Source organism: Anomaloglossus baeobatrachus, chromosome 7, assembly GCF_048569485.1.
Source record: "Anomaloglossus baeobatrachus isolate aAnoBae1 chromosome 7, aAnoBae1.hap1, whole genome shotgun sequence".
NCBI lineage: Eukaryota > Metazoa > Chordata > Amphibia > Anura > Aromobatidae > Anomaloglossus > Anomaloglossus baeobatrachus.
In genome coordinates this window covers 6045499-6072447 of record NC_134359.1, presented here as the reverse complement: position 1 = coordinate 6072447, position 26949 = coordinate 6045499, and the positions used below count along the sequence as shown (strand labels likewise).

Here is a 26949-nt window from a genome sequence, read left to right as displayed (position 1 = left end):
CATGCAGGAATGGCTGCCGGCGTCCTGTGGAGGGGGGGGCGGGCCCTGGGCGTGCTCAGACCAAAAGCGGGAAACCTGCGTCCCACTGTGCCTAGTGAGAGGGCTGGAGCATGTAAATAAGGCTCCAGCCCTCGGCGCTGACGATTGCACAGCGTCTGTCCCATTCCCTGATTGACAGGGAGGGGGCGGGAACGAAGCGGAGCTAGGCCGCAAAAGCCGGGGACTAAATTTATAAGCGCCGCCGTCGTAAAAGCGCGGTCGGCGCTAAGTCCCCGGCGCACTACAAGTCCCAGCCGCGCCGCCGCTCCGATAGTGGCCGGCGCGGTAGTTCCCAGCACATGAAGTCACACAGCTAAGCTGCTGTGACTCAAACCCCAGCGTGCAGCGCTACTGTCCCCGGCGCACTAACACACCCAGCAAGTCTGGCGTGTGCGTGCCTGTCTGTACGGGGACACAGAGTACCTGAAAGTTGCAGGGCCTTGTCCCTGAACGGTACCCAGCTCCGTATCCAGCAGGTTCACTGGGTCTGTGGATGGAGCCCGGCCTCAGGGCTTGGGGGCCGGTAAGATCCCACTTCCTCAGAGCCCCTCAGGGGGATGGGGAAGGAAAACAGCATGTGGGCTCCAGCCTCTGTACCCGCAATGGGTACCTCAACCTTACAAACCGCAAGTGGGGTGAGAAGGGAGCATGCTGGGGGCCCTATATGGGCTCTCTTTTCTTCCATCCGACATAGTCAGCAGCTACTGCTGACTAAACAGTGGAGCTATGCGTGGATGTCTGACCTCCTTCGCACAAAGCAGAAAACTGGTGAGCCAGTGATCCCACTGGGGGTGTATAGCCAGAAGGGGAGGGGCCTTACACTTTTTAGTGTAATTGCTTTGTGTGGCCTCCGGAGGCAGCGCTATACACCCAATCGTCTGGGTCTCCCAATGGAGCGCCGAAGAAATAAAAAACTACAGCTCTCAGAGCACAGCAACGCAGCAAAAAGTGTTTGTTTTCTATAAAATTGTTTTTAAAGTGTAAAAGCGGCAAAACTTAAACCCCCCCCCGATATAAATGTGACATCGCTGTAATCGGCTGCCAGAAAGGGTTAATTACAACGTAATAGCAGAGACACGCTCAGGAGCGCACGCCATGTCTGACGCTTGTGCATCAATATCCAAAGGTCATGTTACACCCAGCACAGAGGATATGTACTGTGCAATAGTGGAGGAGAGAGCAGTGGACACCGCCCAAGGCCTAAAGGGGGCTTTACACGCAACGACATTGCTAACGAGATGTCGTTGGGAGACACGGAATTCGTGACGCACATCCGGCCTCGTTAGCAACGTTGTTGCGTGTGACACGTACGAGCGACCGCTAACGAGCAAAATTACTCACCTAATCGTTGATTGTTGTCCGGTCATTCTAATTCCAAATATCGTTGCTGTTGCAGGACGCTGGCTGTTCCTCGTCCCTGCGGCAGCACACATCGCTATGTGTGACACCCCAGGAACGACGAACATCACCATACCTGCGGCAATGAGGAATGAAGGAGGGGGGCGGGATATTCCGCCCACTCATCTCCGCCCCTCCGCTTCTATTGGGCGGCCGCTTGGTGACGTCACTGTGATGCCGCACAAACCGCCCCCATAAAGGACAGATTGTTCGGCGGCCACAGCAATGTCGGTGAAGAGGTAATTGCGTGTGACGCTGCCGTAGCGATATTGTTCGCTACGGCAGCGATCACCCCGTGACGCGCCACCGACGTGGGCAGGTGCTATCGCTCGCGACTCTCACCATCGGTTGACACAGCTGAGGAATGTGGCACCAAACAATTGCCGCTGTGTAATGCCGGGTGTAAGGGAAGTCAGAAGCATGCACACTGTGTCCGCCGCTGGTGAGAGACCTTGGGCAGTGTCCGCCGCTGGTGAGAGACCTTGGGCAGTGTCCACCCCTGGTGAGAGACCTTGGGCAGTGTCCACCCCTGGTGAGAGACCTTGGGCAGTGTCCACCCCTGGTGAGAGACCTTGGGCAGTGTCCACCCCTGGTGAGAGACCTTGGGCAGTGTCCACCCCTGGTGAGAGACCTTGGGCAGTGTCCACCCCTGGTGAGAGACCTTGGGCAGTGTCCACCCCTGGTGAGAGACCTTGGGCAGTGTCCACCCCTGGTGAGAGACCTTGGGCAGTGTCCACCCCTGGTGAGAGACCTTGGGCAGTGTCCACCCCTGGTGAGAGACCTTGGGCAGTGTCCACCCCTGGTGAGAGACCTTGGGCAGTGTCCACCCCTGGTGAGAGACCTTGGGCAGTGTCCACCCCTGGTGAGAGACCTTGGGCAGTGTCCACCGCTGGTGAGAGACCTTGGGCAGTGTCCACCCCTGGTGAGAGACCTTGGGCAGTGTCCACCCCTGGTGAGAGACCTTGGGCAGTGTCCACCCCTGGTGAGAGACCTTGGGCAGTGTCCACCCCTGGTGAGAGACCTTGGGCAGTGTCCACCGCTGGTGAGAGACCTTGGGTAGTGTCCACCGCTGGTGAGAGACCTTGGGCAGCGTCCGCCTTGTGAGGGTTAATTTCCTGATAAAGGATTGAAAATCAATACGTAGATATTGAAGTGGTGCAGTGTGATCTGACGTCACACCTGACCGGTGCTGACGAGCCTTTCCTGAACGCTCTGGCCCGGACCCGCTCTGGTCCTCTATATACCACCCGTTTATTTTGTCCTGAGGAAGAAGCCATGAGGCTTTGAAACGTGTAGACAAATAAAATCATTCCTCCTACACGGATCCTCTTGTCTACAGCAGCGCGGTCTATTAACCCTTTTCTCTCCTAAAATATGGAATAGAAAGTGATCAAAAAATAGTGTGGCCCAATGCAATATCAATAAAAACTCCAACTCCTCCCGCAAAACCCGAGCCCTCACATGACTGACGGCAGAAAAATACTAATATAGAGCCGTCAGAATTCAGTGATGCAAAAAAAGATTTCTTTTGTAAAAGTCGCCAAAAACACGATATTAACCTGGAATTGCTGTAATCGTCCTGACCGGAGGAATAAAGCCGCCTAATCACTTATACCGCACGGCGAACAGTGTAAAAAATAAATATAGCCAATTCTTCACCTGGTGTTGATTTATTTGGTCTCTCACAGATGACAGTACGGTGTGGCTCACATTTATCCTGCGCTCTACACTGAGCGCTTACACTGGGAATTAGGTGTATGGGTGCATATCAATGATCAGGAATAGCAGAATATTGATCCAAACCACTGGATAGATTTAAAGAAATCTCCGGACCTCTGTGCTCATTTTCTCAGCAGCGTACACTGACATCGGTGAATCTTCCCGAGCCGCAGCGTGTCAATTTATAATTGCGGAGACACGCATGGCCTAGGCTGGGAGAAAGATCACAGCACCCTAAACCCCAATCATGGGCATGGACAGCTGCCGTCTCCGGTGGAGAACACTCACGTCTCTGCAGGGGAAGACACTCTGCTTCCAGGACACAGCGTGTATGGATCGTGGGCACACACCCTAAATCTCTGAAAAACGTGATTCAGACAAAATTCCCAGCGGAAAATTCCCTGTAATGAGGCAGAGGAGTCACTGACCTCACGTCTGGCCTGTGCTTCGGCGGTGTCCATCTTTTAAGGTGTGCTCAAAAGTGCAGTCATCAACAGATTTGTTCACCTTTGAAAAGATGGACACCGCTGAACAGAGGCCAAACTGAGTCCAGAGTAATCTGCTGCCTCAATAGTCAATCATGGGTTTCAGCTGAATCACGTATTTCAGAAATGTAGAAGAATACCCCAATGTAAGCGCTCAGCATAGAGCACAGGATAAATGTGAACAGATCCAAAATGTTCTGTACCAAAATCACCACCAAATAGAATTCAACTCAACCCACAAAAACGTCCCCACTCAGCTCCGTCATCTGTTAACAGAAATATAGGGGGCTTCCACGTTACTGGTAGCACAATGGCTGTGGAAAACTGCTATAGCTCCCCCCTCAAAAAAAAAAATCCAGGAAAATCTGTGCTCTCAAATCCAAATGCCCCCCTCTATTCTGAACCCCACAATGAGCCTAAACCACAGTTAGGGTCCCAATGTTTGGCATTATTGTAGTGAGGAGAGCCCGCTTAAATGTACAGGGTGCAGGTTTCTGGAAGCTCGAGCTGGGAACAATGTACGGGCACTAAAATGTACTAGGCACTACAATGCCCTGGACACGACAGCAATATTTAATTCTGCAACATTCACTGTGTTTTACTCCATGGGTGCTTTCAGGAGACGAAGAAGGGAATTTTGTTACTTACCGTAAATTCCTTTTCTTCTAGCTCCTATTGGGAGACCCAGACGATTGGGTGTATAGCACTGCCTCCGGAGGCCACACAAAGCAATTACACTAAAAAGTGTAAGGCCCCTCCCCTTCTGGCTATACACCCCCAGTGGGATCACTGGCTCACCAGTTTTAGTGCAAAAGCAAGAAGGAGGAAAGCCAATAACTGGTTTAAACAAATTCACTCCGAAGTAACGTCGGAGAACTGAAAACCATTCAACATGAACAACATGTGTACCCGAAAAACAACCAAAAATCCCGAAGGACAACAGGGCGGGTGCTGGGTCTCCCAATAGGAGCTAGAAGAAAAGGAATTTACGGTAAGTAACAAAATTCCCTTCTTCTTCGGCGCTCCATTGGGAGACCCAGACGATTGGGACGTCCAAAAGCTGTCCCTGGGTGGGTAAAGAAATACCTCATGTTAGAGCTGCAAAGACAGCCCTCCCCTACGGGGAGGCAACTGCCGCCTGCAGGACTCTTCTACCTAGGCTGGCGTCCGCCGAAGCATAGGTATGCACCTGATAATGTTTGGTGAAAGTGTGCAGACTCGACCAGGTAGCTGCCTGGCACACCTGTTGAGCCGTAGCCTGGTGTCGTAATGCCCAGGACGCACCCACGGCTCTGGTAGAATGGGCCTTCAGCCCTGATGGAACCGGAAGCCCAGCAGAACGGTAGGCTTCAAGAATTGGTTCTTTGATCCATCGAGCCAGGGTGGCTTTGGAAGCCTGCGACCCTTTGCGCTTACCAGCGACAAGGACAAAGAGTGCATCCGAGCGGCGCAGGGGCGCCGTACGGGAAATGTAGATTCTGAGTGCTCTCACCAGATCCAACAAATGTAAATCCTTTTCATACCGATGAACTGCATGCGGATAAAAGGAAGGCAAGGAGATATCCTGATTAAGATGAAAAGAGGATACCACCTTAGGGAGAAACTCCTGAATGGGGCGCAGCACTACCTTGTCCTGGTGGAACACCAGGAAAGGAGCCTTGGATGACAGCGCCGCTAGTTCGGACACTCTCCGAAGAGACGTGACCGTTACCAGAAAGGCCACTTTCTGTGAGAGTCGAGAAAGTGACACATCCCTCAGAGGCTCGAAGGGCGGCTTCTGTAGAGCAACAAGGACCTTGTTTAGATCCCACGGATCTAACGGCCGCCTGTACGGAGGTACGATATGACAAACCCCCTGCAGGAACGTGCGCACCTGAGAAAGTCGTGCTAGCCGCTTCTGAAAAAACACGGATAGTGCCGAGACTTGCCCTTTAAGGGAGCCGAGCGACAAGCCCTTTTCCAACCCAGATTGCAGGAAGGAAAGAAAGACAGGTAACGCGAATGGCCAGGGAGATACTCCTTGTGCAGAGCACCAGGATAAGAAAATCTTCCACGTTCTGTGGTAGATCTTAGCAGAAGTGGACTTCCTAGCCTGTCTCATGGTGGCCACGACCCCTTGGGATAATCCTGAAGACGCTAGGATCCAGGACTCAATGGCCACACAGTCAGGTTCAGGGCCGCAGAATTCCGATGGAAAAACGGCCCTTGGGACAGTAAGTCTGGACGGTCTGGTAGTGCCCACGGTTGGCCGACCGTGAGATGCCACAGATCCGGGTACCACGACCTCCTCGGCCAGTCTGGGGCGACGAGTATGACGCGGCCGCAATCGGATCTGATCTTGCGTAACACTCTGGGCAAGAGTGCCAGAGGTGGAAACACATAAGGGAGCCGGAACTGCGACCAATCTTGCACTAAGGCGTCTGCCGCCAGAGCTCTTTGATCGCGAGACCGCGCTATGAAGGTCGGTACCTTGTTGTTGTGCCGAGACGCCATTAGGTCGACGTCCGGCACCCCCCAGCGGCGGCAGATTTCCTGAAACACATCCGGGTGAAGGGACCATTCCCCTGCGTCCATGCCCTGGCGACTGAGGAAGTCTGCTTCCCAGTTTTCTACGCCCAGGATGTGAACTGCTGATATGGTGGATGCTCTTTCCTCTACCCACAACAGAATCCGCCTGACTTCCCGGAAGGCTTGCCGACTGCGTGTCCCTCCTTGGTGGTTGATGTATGCCACCGCTGTGGAGTTGTCCGACTGAATTCGGATCTGCTTGCCTTCCAGCCACTGCTGGAAGGCCAATAGGGCAAGATACACTGCCCTGATCTCCAGAACATTGATCTGAAGGGTGGACTCCTGCTGAGTCCACGTCCCTTGAGCCCTGTGGTGGAGAAACACTGCTCCCCACCCTGACAGACTCGCGTCTGTCGTGACCACTGCCCAGGATGGGGGCAGGAATGATCTTCCCTGTGATAATGAGGTGGGAAGAAGCCACCATTGCAGAGAGTCCTTGGCCGTCTGAGAAAGGGAGACTTTCCTGTCTAGGGAATTTGTCTTCCCGTCCCATTGGCGGAGAATGTCCCATTGAAGAGGACGCAGATGAAACTGCGCGAACGGGACTGCCTCCATTGCTGCCACCATCTTCCCTAGGAAGTGCATGAGGCGCCTTAAGGTGTGCGACTGACCCTGAAGGAGAGACTGCACCCCTGTCTGTAGAGACCGCTGCTTGTCCAGCGGAAGCTTCACTATCGCTGAGAGAGTATGAAACTCCATGCCAAGATACGTTAGTGATTGAGTCGGTGCCAGGTTTGACTTTGAAAGGTTGATGATCCACCCGAAAGTCTGGAGAGTCTCCAGCGCAACATTCAGGCTGTGTTGGCATGCCTCTTGAGAGGGTGCTTTGACAAGTAGATCGTCCAAGTAAGGGATCACCGAGTGTCCCTGAGAATGCAAGACTGCTACCACTGCCGCCATGACCTTGGTGAAAACCCGTGGGGCTGTCGCCAGACCAAATGGCAGAGCTACGAACTGGAGATGGTCGTCTCCTATCACGAAACGTAGAAAACGTTGGTGCTCTGTAGCAATCGGCACGTGGAGATAAGCATCTTTGAAGTCTATTGATGCAAGGAAATCTCCTTGAGACATTGAGGCAATGACAGAGCGGAGGGATTCCATCCGGAACCGCCTGGCGTTCACATGCTTGTTGAGCAGCTTTAGGTCCAGAACAGGACGGAACGAGCCGTCCTTTTTTGGAACCACGAAGAGATTGGAGTAAAAACCTTGCCCTTGTTCCTGCAGAGGAACAGGGATCACTACTCCGTCTGCTTTTAGTGAGCACACCGCCTGCAGAAGGGCATCTGCTCGGTCGGGATGTGGGGAGGTTCTGAAGAACCGAGGTGGAGGACGAGAACTGAATTCTATCCTGTACCCGTGAGACAAAATGTCTGCTACCCACCGGTCTTTGACCTGTGGCAGCCAAATGTCGCAAAAGCGGGAGAGCCTGCCACCGACCGAGGATGCGGAGGGCTGAGGCCGAAAGTCATGAGGCAGCCGCCTTGGAAGCGGTTCCTCCGGTTGCTTTCTTGGGGCGTGACTGAGCCCGCCAGGAATCTGAGCTCCTATGCTCCTTCTGAGTCCCTTTGGACGAGGAGAATTGGGTCTTGCTGGAGCCTCGAAAGGACCGAAACCTCGACTGCCACTTCCTCTGTTGAGGTTTGCTTGATCTGGGCTGGGGTAAGGAGGAGTCCTTACCCTTGGATTGCTTAATGATTTCAGCCAATTGTTCACCAAACAGCCTATCTCCAGATAGCGGCAAGCTGGTTAAACATTTTTTGGAAGCAGAATCCGCTTTCCATTCCTTTAACCACAAGGCTCTGCGCAAGACAACAGAGTTGGCAGACGCAATTGAGGTACGGCTTGTGGAGTCCAGGACAGCGTTGATAGCGTAAGTCGCAAACGCCGACATTTGCGAGGTTAGGGACGCTACTCGCGGCACTGCTGGACCTATGAAAGAGTCCACCTGTGCCAGGCCAGCTGAAATAGCTTGGAGCGCCCTCACGGCCGCGAATGCTGGAGCAAACGACGCGCCAATAGCTTCATAGACAGACTTTAACCAAAGGTCCATCTGTCTGTCATTGGCATCTTTAAGTGAAGCCCCATCTTCCACTGCAACTATGGATCTAGCCGCAAGCCTGGAAATTGGGGGATCCACCTTTGGACACTGGGTCCAGCGTTTGACCACGTCAGGGGGAAAGGGATAACGTGTATCTTTAAGACGTTTGGAGAAACGCTTATCTGGGTAGGCATGGTGTTTCTGGACTGATTCTCTGAAGTCAGAGTGGTCCAGAAAAGTACTCAGTTTAGGCTTGGGATACCTGAAATGGAACTTCTCCTGCTGTGCAGCTGCCTCCTCTGCAGAAGGGGCAGGGGGAGAAATTTCCAATAGACTATTGATGGCCGCTATAAGGTCATTTACCACGGCGTCACCATCAGGAGTATCCAGATTGAGCGCGGTTTCAGGATTAGACTCCTGATCACCCTCCTCTGTCTCATCATACAGAGACTCTTCTCGCTGAGACCCTGATCCGCGTGATGACGTGGGGGGTCTCTCCCAGCGAGCTCGCTTAGGCTGCCTGGGACTGTCATCTGAATCAGAGCCGTAAGGCTGAGATGCCTGGGACCCCCTTGAAGCACTGATTAACTCCAACTGAGGGGGACCGGGGAACATTGCCACAGCAGTGTCCATGGACTGAGTAACTGGCCTGGCCTGCAAGGTCTCTAGGATTTTTGTCATAGTGACAGACATCCTGTCAGCAAAAAGAGCAAACTCTGTCCCCGTCACCGGGACAGGGTTCACCGGCGACTCTGCCTGGGCTACCACCATAGGCTCCGGCTGACGAAGTGGCACAGGGACCGAACATTGCACACAATGGGGGTCATTGTAACCTGCCGGTAGATTAGCCCCACAAGCGGCACACACAGCTTTCACAGCCTGTGTCTTGGCACCCTTGCGTTTTGCAGATGACATGTTGTCGTCTCCTCAGAGCAATTGGGGTATACAGCCAAGAAGCGACCTTACAGTGCAATATATATATATATCTGGTACAGGAAAAAGTACACCAAATAACACTGTGGCACTAGTGGGGCCAGCACGAATGTGCTGCTTACCGCCCGCTTAACGCGGGTGTGTGGTCGCCAGAAATCCCTTGTCTGGGTCTCCCAGAGCCTGTGTCCGTTCCCCAGCCAGACTGCATGCAGGAATGGCTGCCGGCGTCTCTGTGGAGGGGGGGGGGCCCTGGGCGTGTGCAGACAAAAAGCGGGAAACCTGCGTCCCACTGTGCCCAGTGAGAGGGCTGGAGCATGTAAATAAGGCTCCAGCCCTCGGCGCTGATGATTGCACAACGCCTGTCCCCTTCCCTGAGTGACAGGGAGGGGGCGGGAACGAAGCGGAGCTAGGCCGCAAAAGCCGGGGACTAGATTTATAAGCGCCGCCGTCGTAAAAGCACGGTCGGCGCTAAGTCCCCGGCGCACTACAAGTCCCAGCCGCGCCGCCGCTCCCGGAGCGTCCGGCGCGGTAGTTCCCAACACATAAAGTCACTCAGCTAGGCTGCAGTGACTCAAACCCCAGCACGCAGCGCTACTGTCCCCGGCGCACTAGCACACCCAGCAAGTCTGGAGCGTGCGCGGCCAGTCCATAGGGGGACACAGAGTACCTGAATGTTGCAGGGCCTTGTCCCTGAACGGTACCCCGGCTCCTTATCGAGCAGGTTCAATGGGTCTGTGGACGGAGCCCGGCCTCAGGGCTTGGAGGCCGGTAAGATCCCACTTCCTCAGAGCCCCTCAGGGGGATGGGGAAGGAAAACAGCATGTGGGCTCCCGCCTCCGTACCCGCAATGGGTACCTCAACCTTACAAACCGCAAGTGGGGTGAGAAGGGAGCATGCTGGGGGCCCTATATGGGCTCTCTTTTCTTCCATCCGATATAGTCAGCAGCTACTGCTGACTAAACAGTGGAGCTATGCGTGGATGTCTGACCTCCTTCGCACAAAGCAGAAAACTGGTGAGCCAGTGATCCCACTGGGGGTGTATAGCCAGAAGGGGAGGGGCCTTACACTTTTTAGTGTAATTGCTTTGTGTGGCCTCCGGAGGCAGTAGCTATACACCCAATCGTCTGGGTCTCCCAATGGAGCGCCGAAGAAATCATCACTATACCCATTGATGAACTCCCAGAGGGGTGTAATTTCCAGAATGTGGTCACATGAGGGGGTTTCTTCTGTTCTGGCCCTTGGGGGCTCTGCAAATGGAGTCCACAAACTATTCTACTAAAATTTGTTCTCAAAAATCAAATGTGGCTCCTTCCCTCTGGAGCCCTGCGGTGCGGCCAAGCAGTACTGTGCAGCCACATGTGGGGCATGGCCACGTTGACATAGCCTTACATGGGTGTTCTCCTGCCGGGCGTCCGTCTGTAGTAGAGCTGATGGGTATGAGAAGTGTGGGGCGCAGCTGATTTTCGGGGCATTTCTAGCAGATATTGATTAAATCTTCCTCAAGAGAACAACAAACATCAGAGTAATGAGAGGACGGACATGATGGAGGTCAGACCTGTGCCTATGGCCGGGAACGCCACCGATGAGGCCTTGAGGCTCCCGACCTCCCGGAGAGACTCCGACACAAACTCTTTGACTCCTTCTACTGAATTTCTGCCGACCACATGAAGAATGTGTGCGCAGAGGAGGTTTCCGCCCGGCGTGGTGACGTGGCTGCTCTTCTTGTTCTGGGACGCTGCGGATACAATGAAGTGTGATGTCAGCGGAGACGTTAACAACCACGGAGCAGAACTATCCATCTCACATCATACAGAGTAATCAGGGCCACGTGTCCATCTACACATCATACAGAGTAATCAGGGCCACGTGTCCATCTACACATCATACAGAGTAATCAGGGCCACGTGTCCATCTACACATCATACAGAATAATCAGGGCCACGTGTCCATCTACACATCATACAGAATAATCAGGGCCACGTGTCCATCATACAGAGTAATCAGGGCCACGTGTCCATCATACAGAGTAATCAGGGCCATGTGTCCATCAAACAGAGTAATCAGGGCCATGTGTCTATCTACACATCATACAGAGTAATCAGGGCCACGTGTCCATCTACACATCATACAAAGTAATCAGGGCCACGTGTCCATCTACACATCATACAAAGTAATCAGGGCCACGTGTCCATCTACACATCATATAGAGTAATCAGGGCCACGTGTCCATCTACACATCATACAGAGTAATCAGGGCCACGTTTTCATCTCACATCATACAGCGTAATGAAGGCCACGTGTCCATCTCACATCATACAGAGTAATCAGGGCCACGTGTCCATCTACACATCATACAGAGTAATCAGGGCCAAATGTCCATCATACAGAGTAATCAGGGCCACGTGTCCATCTACACATCATACAGAGTAATCAGGGCCACGTGTCCATCTACACATCATACAGAGTAATCAGGGCCACGTTTTCATCTCACATCATACGGAGTAATGAAGGCCACGTGTCCATCTCACATCATACAGAGTAATCAGGGCCACGTGTCCATCTCACATCATACAGAGTAATCAGGGTCAAGTGTCCATCATACAGAGTAATCAGGGCCACGTGTCTATTTACACATCATACAGAGTAATCAGGGCCACGTGTCCATCTACACATCATACAGAGTAATCAGGGCCACGTGTCCATCATACAGAGTAATCAGGGCCACGTGTCTATCTACACATCATACAGAGTAATCAGGGCCACGTGTTCATCTCACATCATACAGAGTAATCAGGGCCACGTTTTCATCTCACATCATACAGAGTAATGAAGGCCACGTGTCCATCTCACATCATACAGAGTAATCAGGGTCAAGTGTCCATCTACACATCATACAGAGTAATCAGGGCCACGTGTCCATCATACAGAGTAATCAGGGCCACGTGTCTATCTACACATCATACAGAGTAATCAGGGCCACGTGTCCATCTACACATCATACAGAGTAATCAGGGCCACATTTTCATCTCACATCATACAGAGTAATGAAGGCCACGTGACCATCTCACATCATACAGAGTAATCGGGGCCACGTGTCCATCTCACATCATACAGAGTAATCGGGGCCACGTGTCCATCTCACATCATACAGAGTAATCGGGGTCATGTGTCCATCTCACATCATACAGAGTAATCGGGGCCATGTGTCCATCTCACATCATACAGAGTAATCGTGGCCACGTTTTCATCTCACATCATACAGAGTAATCAGGGTCACGTGTCCATCTCACATCATACAGAGTAATCGGGGCCACGTGTCCATCTCACATCATACAGAGTAATCGGGGCCACGTTTTCATCTCACATCATACAGCGTAATCAGGGCCACGTGTCCATCTCACATCATACAGAGTAATCGGGGCCACGTTTTCATCTCACATCATACAGAGTAATCAGGGCCACTTGTCCATCTCACATCATACAGAGTAATCGGGGCCACGTTTTCATCTCACATCATACAGAGTAATCAGGGCCACGTTTTCATCTCACATCATACAGCGTAATGAAGGCCACGTGTCCATCTCACATCATACAGAGTAATCAGGGCCACGTGTCCATCTACACATCATACAGAGTAATCAGGGCCAAATGTCCATCATACAGAGTAATCAGGGCCACGTGTCCATCTACACATCATACAGAGTAATCAGGGCCACGTGTCCATCTACACATCATACAGAGTAATCAGGGCCACGTTTTCATCTCACATCATACGGAGTAATGAAGGCCACGTGTCCATCTCACATCATACAGAGTAATCAGGGCCACGTGTCCATCATACAGAGTAATCAGGGCCACGTGTCTATTTACACATCATACAGAGTAATCAGGGCCACGTGTCCATCTACACATCATACAGAGTAATCAGGGCCACGTGTCCATCATACAGAGTAATCAGGGCCACGTGTCTATCTACACATCATACAGAGTAATCAGGGCCACGTGTCCATCTACACATCATACAGAGTAATCAGGGCCACGTTTTCATCTCACATCATACGGAGTAATGAAGGCCACGTGTCCATCTCACATCATACAGAGTAATCAGGGCCACGTGTCCATCTCACATCATACAGAGTAATCAGGGTCAAGTGTCCATCATACAGAGTAATCAGGGCCACGTGTCTATTTACACATCATACAGAGTAATCAGGGCCACGTGTCCATCTACACATCATACAGAGTAATCAGGGCCACGTGTCCATCATACAGAGTAATCAGGGCCACGTGTCTATCTACACATCATACAGAGTAATCAGGGCCACGTGTTCATCTCACATCATACAGAGTAATCAGGGCCACGTTTTCATCTCACATCATACAGAGTAATGAAGGCCACGTGTCCATCTCACATCATACAGAGTAATCAGGGTCAAGTGTCCATCATACAGAGTAATCAGGGCCACGTGTCTATCTACACATCATAGAGTAATCAGGGCCACGTGTCCATCTACACATCATACAGAGTAATCAGGGCCACGTGTCCATCATACAGAGTAATCAGGGCCACGTGTCTATCTACACATCATACAGAGTAATCAGGGCCACGTGTCCATCTACACATCATACAGAGTAATCAGGGCCACATTTTCATCTCACATCATACAGAGTAATGAAGGCCACGTGTCCATCTCACATCATACAGAGTAATCGGGGCCACGTGTCCATCTCACATCATACAGAGTAATCGGGGCCACGTGTCCATCTCACATCATACAGAGTAATCGGGGTCATGTGTCCATCTCACATCATACAGAGTAATCGGGGCCATGTGTCCATCTCACATCATACAGAGTAATCGTGGCCACGTTTTCATCTCACATCATACAGAGTAATCAGGGTCACGTGTCCATCTCACATCATACAGAGTAATCGGGGCCACGTGTCCATCTCACATCATACAGAGTAATCGGGGCCACGTTTTCATCTCACATCATACAGAGTAATCAGGGCCACTTGTCCATCTCACATCATACAGAGTAATCGGGGCCACGTTTTCATCTCACATCATACAGAGTAATCAGGGCCACGTTTTCATCTCACATCATACAGCGTAATGAAGGCCACGTGTCCATCTCACATCATACAGAGTAATCAGGGCCACGTGTCCATCTACACATCATACAGAGTAATCAGGGCCAAATGTCCATCATACAGAGTAATCAGGGCCACGTGTCCATCTACACATCATACAGAGTAATCAGGGCCACGTGTCCATCTACACATCATACAGAGTAATCAGGGCCACGTTTTCATCTCACATCATACGGAGTAATGAAGGCCACGTGTCCATCTCACATCATACAGAGTAATCAGGGCCACGTGTCCATCATACAGAGTAATCAGGGCCACGTGTCTATTTACACATCATACAGAGTAATCAGGGCCACGTGTCCATCTACACATCATACAGAGTAATCAGGGCCACGTGTCCATCATACAGAGTAATCAGGGCCACGTGTCTATCTACACATCATACAGAGTAATCAGGGACACGTGTTCATCTCACATCATACAGAGTAATCAGGGCCACTTGTCCATCTCACATCATACAGAGTAATCGGGGCCACGTTTTCATCTCACATCATACAGAGTAATCAGGGCCACGTTTTCATCTCACATCATACAGCGTAATGAAGGCCACGTGTCCATCTCACATCATACAGAGTAATCAGGGCCACGTGTCCATCTACACATCATACAGAGTAATCAGGGCCAAATGTCCATCATACAGAGTAATCAGGGCCACGTGTCCATCTACACATCATACAGAGTAATCAGGGCCACGTGTCCATCTACACATCATACAGAGTAATCAGGGCCACGTTTTCATCTCACATCATACGGAGTAATGAAGGCCACGTGTCCATCTCACATCATACAGAGTAATCAGGGCCACGTGTCCATCTCACATCATACAGAGTAATCAGGGTCAAGTGTCCATCATACAGAGTAATCAGGGCCACGTGTCTATTTACACATCATACAGAGTAATCAGGGCCACGTGTCCATCTACACATCATACAGAGTAATCAGGGCCACGTGTCCATCATACAGAGTAATCAGGGCCACGTGTCTATCTACACATCATACAGAGTAATCAGGGACACGTGTTCATCTCACATCATACAGAGTAATCAGGGCCACGTTTTCATCTCACATCATACAGAGTAATGAAGGCCACGTGTCCATCTCACATCATACAGAGTAATCAGGGTCAAGTGTCCATCATACAGAGTAATCAGGGCCACGTGTCTATCTACACATCATACAGAGTAATCAGGGCCACGTGTCCATCTACACATCATACAGAGTAATCAGGGCCACGTGTCCATCATACAGAGTAATCAGGGCCACGTGTCTATCTACACATCATACAGAGTAATCAGGGCCACGTGTCCATCTACACATCATACAGAGTAATCAGGGCCACGTTTTCATCTCACATCATACAGAGTAATGAAGGCCACGTGTCCATCTCACATCATACAGAGTAATCGGGGCCACGTGTCCATCTCACATCATACAGAGTAATCGGGGCCACGTGTCCATCTCACATCATACAGAGTAATCGGGGTCATGTGTCCATCTCACATCATACAGAGTAATCGGGGCCATGTGTCCATCTCACATCATACAGAGTAATCGGAGCCACGTTTTCATCTCACATCATACAGAGTAATCAGGGTCACGTGTCCATCTCACATCATACAGAGTAATCGGGGCCACGTGTCCATCTCACATCATACAGAGTAATCGGGGCCACTTGTCCATCTCACATCATACAGAGTAATCGGGGCCACGTTTTCATCTCACATCATACAGAGTAATCAGGGCCATGTGTCCATCTCACATCATACAGAGTAATCGGGGCCACTTTTTCATCTCACATCATACAGAGTAATCAGGGCCATGTGTCCATCTCACATCATACAGAGCAATCGGGGCCACGTGTCCATCTCACATCATACAGAGTAATCGGTGCCACGTTTTCATCTCACATCATACAGAGTAATCAGGGCCACGTGTCCATCTCACATCATACAGAGTAATCAGGGCCATGTGTCCATCTCACATCATACAGAGTAATCAGGGCCACGTGTCCATCTACACATCATACAGAGTAATCAGGGCCATGTGTTCATCTCACATCATACAGAGTAATCAGGGCCATGTGTTCATCTCACATCCACTCCATGAAGAGTCGGGAGTAAAATCCTTCCTGATAAATTGTGTAATTTCTTATCAGCGGTGACTGGAAAACAAAACCATCAACTAAGAGGGATGGATCCCAGATCTCCTCTCGCCACCTAATGGCAGTCAGGGCACTGCCGGTATCACATGGAGGTTGGTGTGACCCCCCCCAGGATACTGCGTGCCTCCCCAGACCACCACTGACCACTGCCAGGCTGCGGGGCCTCCACTCTCTGTCCAGTGTGAATCTGCATCCATTCATGACGAGAATGTGGCACCAGTGGTGGTCCTGAATACTGTGGGGTTCATGGTAAATGCCAATCAAGCGGCACGGTGCTGACTGCAAGCACTGGTCCCATTGTAGGCGTCTGGTCCTCACATCATCATGGAGTCTGCTTCTGATGGTTTGGTCACCAGTATCTGCTGGAGGTCATGTTATAGGACTATGGCTGATCTTGTTCTTTCTGCCAGAAGGAGCAGATACCGAACCTGCTGCTATGGTGACGCCTAACCATTGTCTCCATATGACTCTCCTCATATAATGGCCGCACCCATCTTTCCTCATGTAACAGTCCTCCCACCAGCTCTCCTCGTTTAATGGCCCCCGAGTTCTCCGCGTCTAATGGCTCCATCTTTCCTCATGTGACAGCCCCGCCACCTCCCACTGTGTAATGGCCCCATCTTTCCTCATGTAACGGCCTCACCGCCTCCCACTGTGTAATGGCCCCATCTTTCCTCATGTGAGGGCCCCGCCACCTCCCACTGTGTAATGGCCCCATCTTTCCTCATGTGAGGGCCCCGCCACCTCCCACTGTGTAATGGCCCCATCTTTCCTCATATAACGGCCTCACCGCCTCCCACTGTGTAATGGCCCCATCTTTCCTCGTGTGAGGGCCCCGCCGCCTCCGACTGTGTAAGGGCCCCATCTTTCCTCATGTAACGGCCCCCCATCTTTCCTCATGTAACGGCCCCCCTGTTTCCTCATGTTACGGCCCCCCCATCTTTCCTCATGTAACGGCCCCCATCTTTCCTCATGTGACGGCCCCCCATCTTTCCTCATGTGACGGCCCCCCCCTCTTTCCTCATGTGACGGCCCCCCCATCTTTCCTCATGTGACGGCCCCCCCATCTTTCCTCATGTGACGGCCCCCCCATCTTTCCTCATGTGACGGCCCCCCCATCTTTCCTCATGTGACGGCCCCCCCATCTTTCCTCATGTAACGGCTCCATCTTTCCTCATGTAACAGCCTCACCGCCTCCCACTGTGTAACGGCCCCCATCTTTCCTCATGTAACGACCCCCATCTTTCCTCATGTAACGGCCCCCATCTTTCCTCATGTAACGGCCCCCATCTTTCCTCATGTAACGGCCCCCATCTTTCCTCATGTAACGGCCCCCATCTTTCCTCATGTAACACCCCCCCCATCTTTCCTCATGTAACGCCCCCCCCCATCTTTCCTCATGTAACGCCCCCCCCATCTTTCCTCATGTAACGGCCCCCATCTTTCCTCATGTAACGGCCCCCATCTTTCCTCATGTAACGGCCCCCATCTTTCCTCATGTAACGGCCCCCATCTTTCCTCATGTAACACCCCCCCCATCTTTCCTCATGTAACGCCCCCCCCATCTTTCCTCATGTAACGGCCCCCCCATCTTTCCTCATGTAACGGCCCCCCCATCTTTCCTCATGTAACGGCCCCCATCTTTCCTCATGTAACGACCCCCATCTTTCCTCATGTAACGGCCCCCATCTTTCCTCATGTGATGGCACCCCCATCTTCCCTCATGTAACGGCTCCATCTTTCCTCATGTAACGGCCTCACCGCCTCCCACTGTGTAACGGCCCCCATCTTTCCTCATGTAACGGCCTCACCGCCTCCCACTGTGTAACGGCCCCCATCTTTCCTCATGTAACGGCCCCCATCTTTCCTCATGTGACGGCCCCCATCTTTCCTCATGGGACGGCCCCCATCTTTCCTCATGGGACGGCCCCCATCTTTCCTCATGGGACGGCCCCCATCTTTCCTCATGGGACGGCCCCCATCTTTCCTCATGGGACGGCCCCCATCTTTCCTCATGGGACGGCCCCCATCTTTCCTCATGGGACGGCCCCCATCTTTCCTCATGGGACGGCCCCCATCTTTCCTCATGTGACGGCCCCCATCTTTCCTCATGGGACGGCTTATTTCCCGGTATCTGCTCCTGGCTCTGGATCGAGGCTAGCAGACACAGCACACCTTCCTTTGACAGCTTCACATATGGCTGTGCCCTCCTGGAGGAGCAGGATGACCGGCGCACACTGTATGGCTGCAGGACCACCTAATGCTACCAGGGCTGACGAGGACACGAGCAGAACTGTAAAACAATCAGACGGGAGGAGCAGCAGAAGATTGTGTGTGGCCACCGCCAGCACCGCTCCGCTTTTAGGGACAGTCTCTCACTTCCCTCCTGTCATTTGTACGAGAGCCGGAGACCTGGACTCACAGCCGCTGTGGGGTCTCCTCCCGATGGTTCTCGGTGGAGTCCCCTTTATTGGACCCAGAGTCTAATGACACAAACTATCTGCACAGATATCTAGTAAGTTCAAGCCTTTAGACGTGTTGATGACCTGGGACACCGGGTCCTAAAGCGTCTATATACAAAGCCGACATGACTCCGGGATTACAGACCGATGTCGCCACGCCCATGTCCAATCACTGTGTCCTCAGCAGATCTTCATCCTCCAATACTCAGATCTCTGCCCGCCGCTATTAATGGGATCTGCTCTATTCTGACACTACATAAAACGTCACTGTCATAACCGGACCCTGAAGCCAAGAATGGTGTCTTACCGAGCCGAGCGCATTCGTCCTGTACCCCGGGCCCTGCCGCCTCCAAGATAGATTTAGAGACACCTATAAAAGAAGGGAATTTTGTTTACTTACCGTAAATTCCTTTTCTTCTAGCTCCAATTGGGAGACCCAGACAATTGGGTGTATAGCTACTGCCTCCGGAGGCCACACAAAGTATTACACTTAAAAGTGTAAGGCCCCTCCCCTTCTGGCTATACACCCCCCCGTGGGATCACGGGCTCCTCAGTTTTAGTGCAAAAGCAAGAAGGAGGAAAGCCAATAACTGTTTTAAATACAAATTCAACCCGAGAAACAGCCTCGGAGAACTGAACTGTTCAACATGAACAACATGTGCACCCGAAAAAAACAAACTTCCTAAGAAAACAGGGCGGGTGCTGGGTCTCCCAATTGGAGCTAGAAGAAAAGGAATTTACGGTAAGTAAACAAAATTCCCTTCTTCTTTGTCGCTCCTAATTGGGAGACCCAGACAATTGGGACGTCCAAAAGCAGTCCCTGGGTGGGTAAAAGAATACCTCGTGATAGGGCCGTCAAACAGCCCTTTCCTACAGGTGAGCCACCGCCGCCTGAAGGACTTGTCTACCTAGGCCGGCATCCGCCGAAGCGTAGGTATGCACCTGATAATGCTTGGTAAAAGTGTGCAGACTCGACCAGGTAGCCGCCTGGCACACCTGCTGAGCCGTAGCCTGGTGCCGTAATGCCCAGGACGCACCCACGGCTCTGGTAGAATGGGCCTTCAGCCCTGATGGAATCGGAAGCCCAGCCGAACGGTAGGTGTGAAGAATTGGTTCCTTGATCCACCGCGCAAGGGTGGATTTGGAAGCTTGCGACCCTTTACGCTGACCAGCGACAAGGACAAAGAGTGCATCCGAGCGGCGCAGAGACGCCGTGCGGGAAATGTAGATCCTGAGTGCTCTCACCAGATCCAATAAATGGAAACCCTTTTCAAATTGGTGAACTGGATGCGGACACAAAGACGGTAAAGTGATATCTTGATTGAGATGAAAGGAAGATACCACCTTGGGAAGAAATTCTGGAATTGGACGCAGAACTACCTTGTCCTGGTGAAACACCAGGAATGGAGATCTGCATGATAACGCCGCCAGCTCGGACACTCTCCGAAGAGACGTGACCGCCACTAGAAAGGCCACTTTCTGTGAAAGACGAGAAAGGGAAACCTCCTTCATAGGCTCGAAAGGCGGCTTCTGGAGAGCAATTAGAACCTTGTTCAGGTCCCAGGGCTCCAACGGCCGCTTGTAAGGGGGGACGATATGACAAACCCCTTGCAGGAACGTGCGTACCTGAGGAAGTCGCGCCAGGCGTTTCTGAAAAATACGGATAGCGCGGAGACTTGACCTTTAAGGGAGCCAAGCGACAAACCTTTTTCCAACCCAGACTGCAGGAAGGAAAGAAAAGTAGGCAATGCAAAAGGCCAGGGAGAAACTCCCTGAGCAGAGCACCAAGATAGGAATATCCTCCACGTCCTGTGGTAGATCTTGGCGGAGGATGGCTTCCTAGCCTGTCTCATGGTGGCAACCACTTCATGAGATAAACCTGAGGCCGCTAGGATCCAGGACTCAATGGCCACATCCGCCTCATCACACAGAGAGTCGTCCCGCTGGGACCCTGACCAGTGTGATGAAGTTGAGGGTCGCTCATAGCGAGCCCGCTTAGGTTGTCTGGGACTGTCGTCCGAGTCAGAGCCGTCACCCTGGGGTGCATGTGACACCCCCGGAGCTAGGAAGTGTTCCAGCTGAGGGGGACCAGGGGGCAATGAACCAACAGTGCCCATGGTCTGAGTTACTGGTCTAGACTGCAATGTTTCAAGAATTTTAGACATAGTCATAGACAATCTGTCAGCAAAAGCTGCAAACTCCGTCCCTGTCACCTGGACAGCATTCACAGGTGGTTCTCCCTGGGTCACCTCTAGCAGAGGCCCCGGCTGAGCAATTGCCACAGGGGCCGAGCACTGCACACAATGGGGGTCAGTGGAACCTGCCGGTAGAGCAGCCCCACATGCGGTACAGGCAGCACATAAAGTACGTGCCTTGGCACTTTTGCTTTTTGCGGACGACATGCTGTTGTCTCCTTGAGAAATCTAAGGAGGGTATATAGCAGAAAATCACCAGCGACCGTACAGTGTAAAGTATTGCCAGCACAAAATACAAAGTACACTATGGCACAAGTGGGGGAGAGCCCTTGAGGGCTGCTTACCGCCCGCTGAAAAGCGGGTGTGAGGTCATAGAATCCCTTGTCTGGGTCTCCCAGCCTCCCCTCTGCAGCTCAGCGTGCAGGCAGGAATGGCTGCCGGCGTCCTGTGAAGAGGGGCGGACCGTGGGCGTGCCACAAACAAAAGTGCGGGAAACTGCGTCCCACTGTGCCTAGTGTGAGGGCTGGAGTATGTAAAACAGACTCCAGCTCTTAGCGCTGCTGGTCTGTACAGCGTCCCGCCCTCCTCCTGACTGGCAGGTCTGGGGGCGGGAACGATACGAACTAGGCCGCAAAAGCCGGGGACTGTAGTAATCTAGCGCGGCCGTCATATATGCACGGCCAGCGCGGAAGTCCCCGGCGCACCACAAATCCCAGCCGCGACGCAGTAAACACTGACCCCAGCGGCCGGATCGGCCGATCGTACTAAGTCTCCTCACTCAGCAGAGCTGTAGTGAGTAACGGCACAAGCGCAGCAGCGCTGTTTACCCCGGCGCACTAACACACCCAGCAATGCTGCAGTGTGCGTGCGGTAAGCACGGGGACACGGAGTACCTTAATGAAGCAGGGTCCTGTCCCTGAGGAAACTCCGCTCCGTATCCAGCAGATCCTCCAGGGGCTGTGGATGGAGCACGGTCTCAGTGCCCGGAGACCGGTCAAGTCCCACTTCACCCAGAGCCCTAATGGGGATGGGGAAGGAATCAGCATGTGGGCTCCAGCCTCCGTACCCGCAATGGGTACCTCAACCTTAACAAACACCGCCGACCACAAGTGGGGTGAGAAGGGAGCATGCTGGGGGCCCCCGTATGGGCCCTCTTTTCTTCCATCCGACATAGTCAGCAGCTACTGCTGACTAAACAGTGGAGCTATGCGTGGATGTCTGACCTCCTTCGCACAAAGCATAAAACTGAGGAGCCCGTGATCCCACGGGGGGGTGTATAGCCAGAAGGGGAGGGGCCTTACACTTTTAAGTGTAATACTTTGTGTGGCCTCCGGAGGCAGTATCTATACACCCAATTGTCTGGGTCTCCCAATTAGGAGCGACAAAGAAAGAAGAGAATGTCTGTACAGCGCTGTAGAATATGATGGCGCTATATAGGGAAAATACATAAAAGAGGGTGTACAAATGCCACACACTGCAGAAAGTCATGTGATGCCTGCTGTCATGTGACTGGCGATTCTCAGCTTACTGCCAGGCGACCCCTCCAAACCTTCACCCCTTTCTGTAATGCAATCCTGAACTTCCCCCGATCACTGTGATGTGTTCCCTGTCCTTCCCCCGATCACTGTGATGTGTTCCCCGTCCTTCCCCCGATCACAGTGATATGCTCCACGTCCTTCCCCCGATCACAGTGATGTGTTCCCCGTCCTTCCCCCGATCACTGTGATGTGTTCCCCGTTCTTCCCCCGATCACTGTGATGTGTTCCCCATCCTTCCCCCGATCACAGTGATGTGTTCCCCGTCCTTCCCCCGATCACTGTGATCTGTTCCCCGTCCTTCCCCCGATCACTGTGATCTGTTCCCCGTCCTTCCCCCGATCACTGTGATCTGTTCCCCGTCCTTCCCCCAATCACTGTGATCTGTTCCCCGTCCTTCCCCCGATCACTGTGATCTGTTCCCCGTCCTTCCCCCGATCACAGTGATGTGTTCCCCGTCCTTCCCCCGATCACTGTGATCTGTTCCCCGTCCTTCCCCCGATCACTGTGATCTGTTCCCCGTCCTTCCCCCGATCACTGTGATCTGTTCCCCGTCCTTCCCCCGATCACTGTGATCTGTTCCCCGTCCTTCCCCCGATCACTGTGATCTGTTCCCCGTCCTTCCCCCGATCACAGTGATGTGTTCCCCGTCCTTCCCCCGATCACAGTGATATGCTCCACGTCCTTCCCCCGATCACTGTGATGTGTTCCCCGTCCTTCCCCCGATCACAGTGATGTGTTCCCCGTCCTTCCCCCGATCACAGTGATATGCTCCACGTCCTTCCCCCGATCACAGTGATATGCTCCACGTCCTTCCCCCGATCACTGTGATCTGTTCCCCGTCCTTCCCCCGATCACTGTGATGTGTTCCCCATCCTTCCCCCGATCACTGTGATCTGTTCCCCGTCCTTCCCCCGATCACTGTGATCTGTTCCCCGTCCTTCCCCCGATCACTGTGATCTGTTCCCCGTCCTTCCCCCGATCACTGTGATCTGTTCCCCGTCCTTCCCCCGATCACTGTGGTCTGTTCCCCGTCCTTCCCCCGATCACAGTGATGTGTTCCCCATCCTTCCCCCGATCACAGTGATGTGTTCCCCGTCCTTCCCCCGATCACTGTGATCTGTTCCCCGTCCTTCCCCCGATCACTGTGATTTGTTCCCCGACCTTCCCCCGATCACTGTGATCTGTTCCCCGTCCTTCCCCCGATCACTGTGATCTGTTCCCCGTCCTTCCCCCGATCACTGTGATGTGTTCCCCGTCCTTCCCCCGATCACAGTGATATGCTCCACGTCCTTCCCCCGATCACTGTGATGTGTTCCCCGTCCTTCCCCCGATCACAGTGATGTGTTCCCCGTCCTTCCCCCGATCACAGTGATATGCTCCACGTCCTTCCCCCGATCACAGTGATATGCTCCACGTCCTTCCCCCGATCACTGTGATCTGTTCCCCGTCCTTCCCCCGATCACTGTGATGTGTTCCCCATCCTTCCCCCGATCACTGTGATCTGTTCCCCGTCCTTCCCCCGATCACTGTGATCTGTTCCCCGTCCTTCCCCCGATCACTGTGATCTGTTCCCCGTCCTTCCCCCGATCACTGTGATCTGTTCCCCGTCCTTCCTCCGATCACTGTGGTCTGTTCCCCGTCCTTCCCCCGATCACAGTGATGTGTTCCCCATCCTTCCCCCGATCACAGTGATGTGTTCCCCGTCCTTCCCCCGATCACTGTGATCTGTTCCCCGTCCTTCCCCCGATCACTGTGATCTGTTCCCCGTCCTTCCCCCGATCACTGTGATCTGTTCCCCGTCCTTCCCCCGATCACTGTGATCTGTTCCCCGTCCTTCCCCCGATCACTGTGATGTGTTCCCCGTCCTTCCCCCGATCACTGTAATGTGTTCCCCGTCCTTCCCCCGATCACTGTGATGTGTTCCCCGTCCTTCCCCCGATCACTGTGATGTGTTCCCCGTCCTTCCCCCGATCACTGTGATGTGCTCCCCGTCCTTCCCCCGATCACTGTAATGTGTTCCCCGTCCTTCCCCCGATCACTGTAATGTGTTCCCCGTCCTTCCCCCGATCACTGTGATGTGTTCCCCGTCCTTCCCCCGATCACTGTGATGTGTTCCCCGTCCTTCCCCCGATCACTGATGTGTTCCCCGTCCTTCCCCCGATCACTGTGATGTGCTCCCCGTCCTTCCCCCGATCACTGTGATGTGTTCCCCGTCCTTCCCCCGATCACTGTGATCTGTTCCCCGTCCTTCCCCCGATCACTGTGATGTGCTCCCCGTCCTTCCCCCGATCACTGTGATGTGTTCCCCGTCCTTCCCCCGATCACTGTGATGTGTTCCCCGTCCTTCCCCCGATCACTGTGATGTGTTCCCCGTCCTTCCCCCGATCACTGTGATCTGTTCCCCGTCCTTCCCCCGATCACTGTGATGTGCTCCCCGTCCTTCCCCCGATCACTGTGATCTGTTCCCCGTCCTTCCCCCGATCACTGTGATCTGTTCCCCGTCCTTCCCCCGATCACTGTGATGTGCTCCCCGTCCTTCCCCCGATCACTGTGATCTGTTCCCCGTCCTTCCCCCGATCACTGTGATGTGTTCCCCGTCCTTCCCCCGATCACTGTGATCTGTTCCCCGTCCTTCCCCCGATCACTGTGATCTGTTCCCCGTCCTTCCCCCGATCACTGTGATCTGTTCCCCGTCCTTCCCCCGATCACTGTGATCTGTTCCCCGTCCTTCCCCCGATCACTGTGATTTGTTCCCCGTCCTTGTGATGCTGAGTTTAGCTATTTGTTCTTGGCTTGGGCTGAGGTTACCCCGTGCCCCCCTGCACCCCCAGGTGGAGCTGGTTGGTCAATACCTGATCTGAGGTTGAAGGTATGATCTGTGGAGTTGACAATGACTTCCGTGTCTTCCTTGGTGATATCTCCAGTCTTCACCTGGTAAGTGATGGATCCGACCTTCATCTCATGAACTCCTAGAGTCGGTGTCTTCACTGCTCCATAGAAAGCTGCAGATAACAAAGAGCAAGACAATTTTTATTTATATAGCACCAACATATTCCACAGCGCTGTTCACATCAGAGACATGTACAGACAATGAAGACATCATAGAATAACACAATTCACCAGACACCAGGAGGCGTGAGGGTCCGGCCCGCAAGCTACAGTCTATGAGGAAATAGGGGGGCACAAAAGGTCGATGGTAGAACGTACCTGTATTGTGTGGTCCTCTATCAATATATAAATAGGGGGTTCTCATATCATTGCATGGACCGGTCACCGGCCAGCAAGTACCAGCGCAGGTACAGAGGGTACTGAGTGCATGGGGGGGGAACCAGGGACACAAGGGGCCAGAGATGGAAGAAAGGTAAAATGAATGTGGAGGAGGCAAATATATACACGACCTGCAAGACGCCCAGTGGGGAACGTGAGACTATAGCTGCCCTCCACCTTCCCATCACCCCCCACCGACAATGATAATATCTGAGGAGACATGGACCCCTGGATGGGACCTCATGGTATGTGGACCCCTGGATGTGGCCTCATGGTATGTGGACCCTTGGATGGGACCTCATGGTATGTGGACCCCTGGATGGGACCTCATGGTATGTGGACCCCTGGATGTGGCCTCATGGTATGTGGACCCCTGGATGTGGCCTCATGGTATGTGGACCCCTGGATGGGACCTCATGGTATGTGGACCCCTGGATGTGACCTCATGGTATGTGGACCCCTGGATGTGGCCTCATGGTATGTGGACCCCTGGATGGGACCTCATAGTACATGGACCCCTGGATGGTGTTGAGGATAAAGAATTGAGTATCCAAAAATACTTAATTCAGCCATTTCATAGACTCAGTTATATAGTTCAGTAGATGTGAACTAACTCACATATTTGTGAATGCTTTTGTTTCTTACTAACATGTATATATGTATATTGCATATTCAGTGTATTTTCCTTAAACTCAGTGTATACTAGGATATATATATATGTATAGCTTGAAGATGGCCACCATTTCCTGTTCTCCACCCAAGACAGATCGACAAAGAAATTCCTGGAGCCTAGACTGACCAATCAACGGAGAATATGGAGATCTCTCTACGTCATGAAGCCCTGACTTACGATACTTGATTGGACTAAAACTTTTGTTCACACCCCCTTACTGTTGGGTCTAGAGTCTCTTTCAAACAATAAAGAACACACTTGGTTAAGAGCCAGTCATGGAGATAGACATAACTGACTTTGCTGTGCAGTTATTCATTCT

At 52.6% G+C, this 26949-nt stretch overlaps 1 protein-coding gene across 3 annotated transcripts in view; it reads right to left on the bottom strand.

The window, feature by feature from the left end:
* PARP14 (poly(ADP-ribose) polymerase family member 14) overlaps positions 1–26949 on the bottom strand; it is a 216292-nt gene that overhangs the window by 120009 nt on the left and 69334 nt on the right. For 2 of the 3 annotated variants that reach the window (XM_075316980.1, XM_075316981.1), the window contains exons 10-12: positions 25543–25692; positions 19265–19327; positions 10736–10915 (exon numbers count right to left, since the gene is read on the bottom strand). In XM_075316980.1, the coding sequence (XP_075173095.1) occupies positions 10736–10915; positions 19265–19327; positions 25543–25692 (393 nt within the window). The remainder of the gene's footprint in view (positions 1–10735; positions 10916–19264; positions 19328–25542; positions 25693–26949) is intronic. The other variant, XM_075316982.1, reaches the window with a different exon arrangement.